The sequence below is a fragment of the Centroberyx affinis genome, unplaced genomic scaffold (assembly GCF_046629955.1).
Source record: "Centroberyx affinis isolate AG114_WGS23_722 - 3 ecotype Tasmania unplaced genomic scaffold, CSIRO-AGI_Caff_v1 ptg005652l_1, whole genome shotgun sequence".
NCBI classification, from domain to species: Eukaryota; Metazoa; Chordata; class Actinopteri; order Beryciformes; family Berycidae; genus Centroberyx; species Centroberyx affinis.
Window position 1 is genome coordinate 86,665 of NW_027282847.1, and position 8,796 is coordinate 95,460.

Below are 8,796 nucleotides of genomic sequence, written 5' to 3' on the forward strand. Positions count from 1 at the left end.
AAATCACTGCTGCTGACATAAAGAAAAATGGACCATAATATAACAAAGATTGTAGTACATAAGTCTTCCATAACTTTTCAATACATTATATCCAGAGTCAAACACACACAACAAAGTAAAAGCAAAACCCTGAAACTATTCTCTGGTGCCTACTTTTCCCCCTAGTAAAATTTTTTGCGTGAATGAACTCATACCAGAAAATGAAAATGCTCCATTCTTTCATTATATGGAGAAACGCGGTACAGAACGGGTGTGACCCTAAAAGGTTACACGGCCTTATTCTCAGGGCCTCCCATTCACTACTGGTCAGAAACGAGTGTCTGCAGATTGTGTATGTACTTAAAAAATACAATTAAGCCTCTGCAATAGAGGTAATTTAAGCTGTTTTAGATGAATGTAGTGCAATATAAGTGATGAATATTTAGGTATTGTAAGTGCTTCTATTGTAATGTACCCCCTTTGTGTGGGAATGTATGTAATGGGAGTTAGTTTCATTTATTTATTTTTAATCATTTTAATATTGTTTGTTCATTAATATGTATGTATCTATGTATATATCATGTATATGTTTATATTTTTATAATATTGGATATTTGTAAGTATGCCTACATAATGTTTTTTTTTTTTTTTTTTTACTTTTATAAAATGTTGAAAACTCAAACATATTGTTGAAAAAAAAAAATACAATTAAGATTTAGTTTGGGTCTTTATTCTTCATCCTTTGAAATGTTCTAAACTCAAACTTTCATCATATCACCAAAAATCTCAAACATACACTGATATATTTTGAATAGCATAAATACCCTCAAGCAAACATCTGCATCTCTTTGTTACAACACAGAAGCAAAAGTAAGTGGAGGCAAATCTATTGGAATTCGTTGGTCGAGGAGACAATGTTACACTAGTGCAACTGTAAACACAAGCATGTTTCCTGTTGTAAGACCTTGAGAGAGCAAACTTCTGGGCCAAAAGAAATCTTGGAGAGCAAGGACCTCTATTGGTTAGAAGGAAGACTGCAACAGCATTGATTCCATTCCTCAGATGAGTAGCACATGATTGAGGCCTATGGTAAAAAGGAATAAAAATAAAACTGTACAAACTTGCTATACATGTGAAATACATTGAAACCATTATCACAAGAAGACATTTTACCCACAAATAGAAAAGGCCAGAATTCAGTCAGTCACTTGCTGCGGGTATTTGAGGAACAATAACCCTCCCGTGACAGGAATGGAAGTGTCCGAGGTCCAAGTTTCCAGGTCTGAAGAGTAATTGAATTCCTTCATTCAAAGACAGACACGTCAAATGTTCAAATCCCACACAATCACATCAGCTCTCACTGCTTTTTGGGGGGGAAAAAAAAAAACACCACACACAATGAAACACAAGGACCACTCAAGTCATACAGTCATAAAACAACCTAAAAAAGGGGGGAAATCAAGTAAAATGTGTTTGGTGCAAACTGGTCCAGTGCTGGAATGAACCCTGATTAGCTGTGCTGCATTCCTGACCGTCTATGATTTGAATTACACCAGCTTAATAGCGGCTCTTTTTGAATGGACTCTGTGCCAAGTGTCCAGCGACCATTTCAGAGCAGTGATATGGGACCGGCAATCAGCGCTCGTCATTTTGCGAAGCCTTCACGACTAAGTCTTTCATATGCCACATAGATTAATGTCTGTGTTTCTGTATTGCTGAAATTTACATAGATCAAAAGTCTTGCTTTTTACCGTCCATTTTATGAATGGATTCTACAAGCCCATAATCAATTTAAGTCCATTATAAAACATTTACAGCATGTGCATAACTGAACTTATTTGTCCCAACTATAATCCCTCTGTTTGTGCCATTGTCTAGCAGAGGACTTCGTTTTTCTATGGTCTTGTGCATTCATTGGAAACAGTAGACGACTGTATATCTGTACAGCTGGGGCTAAATGCAACTGAGTTCAGCTAACGACATCCAAATGTAACAGCACTAGTTGAATTTATGCATCAGTTTTCTCACTAAATCGGCTGCATTTAAAATTTTATTTTCACAACAACTTGGAGAGACTACCACGTTCTCTTATCTGGTTTTCTTTTCACAACTCATGGGCTGCCTAGAACCAAGCGGACCCGGCTCGGGTAATTCTTGTCAGTTTGGTCATTTTTCCAGCACAGAGCTTTGAGTGGATATGAATCTAGGCTAGCACCACACAGTGCAATTAGCATGAAGCACCTTTGCTTTTTGGAGATATCAGACTGGAACAGCAATTAGTTGTCTGCTTGTTGGAAATAAACCTATTGTCCACATTTGGGGAAACAGGTTCTGTTTAGGAATTGGAAACAACAGCCCACAATCCTTTGCTTTCACTTCATGCCTCAGACCCCTCCTGGTAAACAATCATTTAATTCAAATGTGGACACAAATTGCTGCATGTAAAAGCAATGTACTGCTCTGTTCTGGCATCTACCAGCCAGAGCCCAGGTATGTATTTATTGTCCAATCCAAACAGTAGACTACCAAAGCCAGCTATCTAGATGCTGGACACAGTAACAGGACTGCTCTAGGATGGCCGACAGCTCCCCGTAGCTCTCTTCTCTCCAGGTGGGGAGGAGTCTCTCATTGTTGAGGGCCTGGAGCTTCGGCGTCCCCTCCCGGAGGACGTGGTAGAGGCACGGCCACCGGCTCTGGATCCTCAGCCTGGTCCTCCTGTCCAGCGTGATCCCGCGGACGATCTTCTTGGCCCGGAGCTCGCGCAGCGCGGGCAGGTTCAGACGGGAGAAGACCAGGCCGCGGCTGGGCGACACGTCCAGGAACTCCAGGGACTGAGACTCCAGGGTGTAGGAGATGCCGAGGTTCCTCAGCGGCACCAGGATGTGTAAAGTCAGAGACTTCAAGTTGGGCAGGGATTTGGTGAGGGTCTGCAGCGTCGCGGGAGTCACCCCCTTGAAGACCCAGAAGTACTTGAGCTCGAGGACCCGGAGGTGCTGGAACTGGGTGAGGAGCGACACGGAGACGTCGGACCAGTCGAAATGCAGCCGCATCTTGGAGATGCGCGGGCAGCTGTGGGTGAGCTTGGTCAGCAGCTCCTGGAAACTGGCCACCTGTCAAATCAATCAAACCGTTAAACCATCTCCCTATCGATTTGTCTATATAACAAATGACATACACTAGCAGAGATTAGACAGCCTTCCATATCCTCACAAAGGCAATTAAAACATAATCACAATCAGACATAGTGATCAGGTAAGAACAGGCAAGGCCTTAAGATTTTTATGTGAAAATCCACCCATCGTATCAGCGTAATTCACAAAGTGGGGCTGGGACAGAGAAAAGTGTCACATCCTCATTAATTGAGATGCCATTAATTAGGGCTGGGCGATATGGACAAAATCAAATATTTTTGACCTAATACCTCGATATCGATATTGTGACAATATTGTAGGGATGACTATTGGTGCTTTCACAAAATATTTACACAATGAGATTTTTGATAAATAATCATCAGTCATGTGGATATAATGACTAAGTGGGTAAAGGCATGGTAAGTTCAGAAAATTACATCACTTTACTGTCACTTATGCCATATCACGATATTACGATATTCAAAATCTAAGACGATATCTAGTCTCATATCACGATATCAATATAATATCGATATATTGCCCAGCCCTACCATAAATCAACCCTACTGAAATTCTGGTGTCAGGTATGGTCACTTCTCCACACACAGAATGTGACAAATCTAAACATTAAAGTAAAATCCAAAGTGTCTCCTAAACACTCTTGTTTATTTTATGCACACCTTACAGGATTTCTGGGTATTGAAGTTCAAATTTTTGCTGCCATTTGGAGCCGCCAACATGCAAAGTTGCCTCGTACAGCTTTAAAAAAATTTTTTTTTTTTAAAAACCCTGATAAAACAGGCTACCTGATCCATCTTGGTAATGCTGTCCTGGTGGGAGCTGGAACTGGAGTGCACTCTGAGATCCAGGGGCTCCAGGAGCGTAAAGGTCCAGTTGAGGTCCAGGTGGCTGAGGTCTCGGCAGTGGACGTTATCCAGCAGGTGGCTGAGCAGCTCGCCCCACTTGTTGCAGCGATCGCCCAGGTCGAAGCTGGCCTTCATGGTGAGCAGGCTGGCCCGCCGGGAGACGAGGTGGTGGGTGTAATGGTGCACCCAGGCCTTCCATCGCTCGAACTCCCGGTTGGAAACCAGCAGCCCCTCCTGGCCCAGGTGGAAGACGCCGCGGCGGGAGTAGTCGGCCACCCGCCACAGCTTCCACGAGCGCACGAGGCAGCTCCAGCTAGAGCACACCAGGGCGCAGCTGCACTTGTCCACCTCGTTCAGGAAGGACAGGACGTGCAGCTGGCACTCCACCGGCAGGAGGTTGAAAGGGAAGAAGTCGTCCGCCGCTTTCCTGCGGCTGCTCACGGGGACCAGGGGCCTCTTCCGCGGGGACATGATCAGAGACGGGGAAATGATGTTGGTGGTCATTGGTGGAGGTCAGATTCTCCACCGGGAAGTCTTGTGGTCTGGCTTTGCCATAAATGTCTCTGGCCTGGTGGAGTCTTGGGTTGGAAAGAAGGAAAAAAAAGAGATGGAAAATTAATCTATAATGTAGGCCAATGCTTCTCGACCTTTTTCATATCAAGGACCCTTAATCACGTCCACATTAGAGCCACGGACCCCCATTTGATTAGATTTTTGTCTCTCAGACCCAAATCTGAGAATAATTTTATTGTTAGATATGATTTTGTCCAGAATTCCATGACTATCTGTATTGTAGGTAGAGAGATAACAGAGAAACTATGATCAAAAATAATGCTGAAGTTTAACAATTCATCAATTTGCTGGGGAGCCCCTGGAACCCCCTCATGGACCCCTGGTGGTCCCCGGACCCCACGTTGAGAAACACTGATGTAGACTTCAGGACTATACCGACTTTGGGGAAGTTGGCCCATTGGTCAATTTACCCTTTATGTGACGAGAATTGGAAAAAAGAAAAAAAAATGCCACCAATTATGGATTACTAAGAGGCAGAGGTGGGGACTCGACTTGAGTCACATGACTTGGACTTGAGTCAGACTGGATTCACAATTTTAACTGCTTGAGACTTGATGCATGAAGAGAAGACTTGAGACTTGACTTGGGTTCTGGTGACTTGGGACTCGACTCTGACTTGTACTTTGATGACTTGAAAAGGTTTCTAAAGTCTTGACTTGAGATCTTGTGTTTGTGTAAATGACTTAGATTGAAAGTGATGAGATTTGTTCCAGCAGACTGAATTTAAATTCTGTTTTCTGAATTTGTATGGAATGATTGAATTTATTGAAGTTGAAACTGATTCTAGAAATCAAACTCATGATGCTCTTACCAAGTTCTTATCCTATTAAAACCATATTGCATTGAAAAGTTTTTTGTTTTCTTTAATATATGAAATTGATACTGGATTGATTTGCTCTGACTTGACTTGGTGTTCTACATTTAGATTTGGGACCTGGGACTCGAGCAAAGTTGACTTGATCACATCTCTGCTAAAAGGTCAATCTTCTTACGTCAAACAAAGCCAGTTACTGTATGCTAATGTTAGATATCTACCAGAGACACAAGAGATGATTTTGGTGGTACTCCTAACATGTAAAAAGTATGATGAAAAAACAGCTAATTTCCCCAAAAGTCGATGTAGTCCTTCAACACATCCTGCTGGACAACACAAAGTATGTTATGTGTGTATATACAGTATACACGTCTCTTCACTTTTACCAAGACGTTCTAATAAAGTCGCGGAGTGATACAGGTGGTTAGCCAACACATCAGTTTCCAAACGTAGGTCCTTCGATGTGACATTCTGTTTTATTGGTGATAGTTAGCTGACTGTAAGCTTGTGTCAAAATAAAGGCTGCAGGTCTCTTAGCTGCTAGCTACATTATCTGGACTAGCTGACTGTGTTACGCCATTGTTCAGAGATAAGAAACGTATCGTTACCTTTTGCTCGAACAAGCTGACGTCCCGTCGCTAGTTAAAAAACTAACCTAATGCTACTAGGTAGCACAGAGAGGAGACACGGCAGCTTACAATTAAAATGAATTTCTTTGTATTGTTGTGAATTTAACACGCTCAGCTTGATATAAAAACGTACTAAAACATATAGTCACTTAGACAGAACCAAAGTACAAAATGAAAAGTGGATATATAATCTAGCAGCTAGGCCAGCTAGCTAGCTAACAGCTGAGCTCTGTTGTTGTTTTTGTTGGGGCTCGCTGATGATGGCGTCATCAGCATGCGCTGTGCCGCACGTTTTGTAGTCCGACGTAACACCGCCGGGCGGAGTTTCGTCTTCCAAAATGAGAGTTTCTGGATGTATTTTTTTCTCCTTTTTTTCAGAATAATGGTTCATACGGAGATGCAAAACATAAACTGCGTTGCAAATCAAAACATACGCCATAAGACATGACGCTGCCTCAAAAATATGATTTGAAGCGGATGTTGCAATAGTGAAGGAGCGTCAGTGCCCCCTGCTGCTTGCATTTCAAACTCCAAGACAAAACACTGAGGGAGACGATAAGACGTTGGAGTTTACCAACTAGTACCATAATGATGCTGCTGCTCATGATAATGATGATGATGATGATTATTATTATTATAATTATTTATTTTGGTAGAAGTAATGGCAGTAGCAGTAGTAATGAAATCTATCCTAGGTGACTAGTAGTGGAAATATCTAACGACACAGATTTGCGTCTATAATGTAAATTAACTTTCTTCATTTTCCTATTTTCTCTCTCATTTGTATGTATTTTTTTTTTTTTTTTTTAACATTCACTTATGCTTATATGTTTCACATTTTTTGCATATGTTCATATTATGCATATTTTCATTCAAATTGTCTTTGTCTCAGTATCTACTGCTGTATTTTGAACGCCCTCATAATAGTGTCATTTTTATATATTCATTTCCACTTCATATGTTCCTGACACTATGGAATTGCTCGATGCATCATGTTAAATACCCCGATTTGTATCTAAAGCATTTTCTATCTTTTCTACTTTGACTGAAATGAATAGCAGCGTATCAGATTCCACAAGTAGGTGGCGCTGTCTGCATATCAATGCCATAGACAGGTTATGTGAAAGTAGGCTTGTAACACGAGAGAGCAGAAGTTTTGCCACCTAAAACTTCGACTCCCACTTATATAAATTGAGTCAGTGTGATAAATCATTAGATGTACGTCACCAAACTATCATCTTAGAGGGAACTTTGCCCATGAATGCTCCTCTGGTGTGATTTATTTTCAGAGATATGACTTCCAAATAGACTTTATTATTATAATCATATAGTTATAATGATATTATAATGATATAAGGAGTCTTAGTCCGAGGCTGTACTGTGACACAGTCTGGATAGGCCACTGACAGTAACTGACCGAAAATAACCTATAAATGACAAGTAGGCTATGAAAAAAAACATGTCCTCAGGCTCCCTTTTTTTTTTTTTTTTTTGAGGCACTGAGGCTGAATGTGCGAAGACATTTTGTAATGACCAGACTGAAATAGAATAGAATGGAATAGAATAGGAAAAGCTCTTATTTTCCTTGAAACAACAGAATTTGATTGCAGGCTTGCCCACCATTACCCTCTAATAAATAGAATAGAATAGAACAGAATAGAATCCGTCCTCTATGGATTTTCGGGCCAAGCCTACGTGACGGAATGTGAGGGTAGAAATGTGCCAGATGTTTATGCTGCCTTCACTGACTCCTCGGGAAAATTCTTCTTCTGATATTCAGAAGTTATAGACACGACTTGTCCCGCAATTGGTCAGAAAAGAACAAAATGGACACGGCTTCGTTTATAAATCAGTTTAGATAGTAGCTCTGATATCTGCGTTTGTTAATCAGAAGACAATTTATAAAGCAACAGTTTTGCACGTCAGACTTGTATTTAATTCTTTAATTCATTTCTTAAAAACAACATGCGTGACAAGTCGCACAAAGACTGAAAATACAAACATACAACAAGAATTAATATTTCATAGAAACAACATAAAACACATCACTTCTACCAGTAATTGTTGACACAACTTTTATGGTCTAACCCTAACCCTCTAAACATCACATCTCGGCAACTCAGGTATCAGGAAAAATTCCCACTTCATAAACTGGAGAATTCTTCTGACAAAACTTCACATGCATAAATGTAAACACACCAAGAGCAAATTGTTTTTGCCAAAGAATGTGAGCAGTGCACTGTCATTATTAATACCTCAAACAATGTCAATGCTGTGAAAACTGTAAACATTTGTAATCTTTACAAAATGTGTGTATAATAAATATATAGATATTTAAATAAGATCATCTAAGGTTTCTAGCCCTATTTTTTTTTTTTTTTTTATCTCCTGTTGCCTTCCCTTTTTGTGTGGATATGGTTTTTTTTTCTATATACTTGATGTATAGCCTACTTGTGCCAGCACTACTACTACTACTACTGATAATAATAATAATAATAATAATAATAACTTAATAATAATAATTAACGCTTTCCCAGTTTTATATACCACTTTGTTTTTTTATTTATGTGTAGCTGAATTTGAAATCCCTATATTTCCCACAGCACGTGAAGGCAGCATCAGGTTTGTTTTGGTTCCTGCTGGGCTGTGTCTGCTCCAGCCAATGGGGAGAGAGAAAGGGTGCGGACGTGTGACGTCACATCGACCCGGCCCCCCCACCCCCCCCTTAACCCCACCCCGCCCATCCTCTCCGTAAATCGGCGCGTCCCAGTTATTTTATTCATTCGCTGCCAGTGAACGGTCCT

At 40.7% G+C, this 8,796-nt stretch overlaps 1 protein-coding gene across 1 annotated transcript; it reads right to left on the reverse strand.

Annotated features, from left to right (window-relative positions):
* Positions 1-708: 708 nt before the first annotated feature.
* LOC139667595 (uncharacterized) lies at positions 709-6,226 on the reverse strand. Its single transcript, XM_071547085.1, has 3 exons — positions 5,972-6,226; positions 3,917-4,554; positions 709-3,089 (listed from the first exon to the last, which is right to left on the reverse strand). The coding sequence occupies exons 2-3, from the start codon at positions 4,478-4,480 to the stop codon at positions 2,502-2,504; spliced, it is 1,152 nt and encodes a 383-aa protein (XP_071403186.1). The 5' UTR covers positions 4,481-4,554; positions 5,972-6,226; the 3' UTR covers positions 709-2,501.
* Between the last annotated feature and the right edge of the window lie 2,570 nt (positions 6,227-8,796).

What these genes read in the sequence shown, in the direction of transcription:
- LOC139667595 (XM_071547085.1), bottom strand. Translation starts at nt 4,480, where the DNA reads ATGACCACCAACATCATTTCCCCGTCTCTGATCATGTCCCCGCGGAAG. An exon ending in GCATTACCAAGATGGATCAG is followed by an intron (nt 3,090 to 3,916) that starts GTAGCCTGTTTT and finishes TTGATTTGACAG; the next exon opens with GTGGCCAGTTTCCAGGAGCT.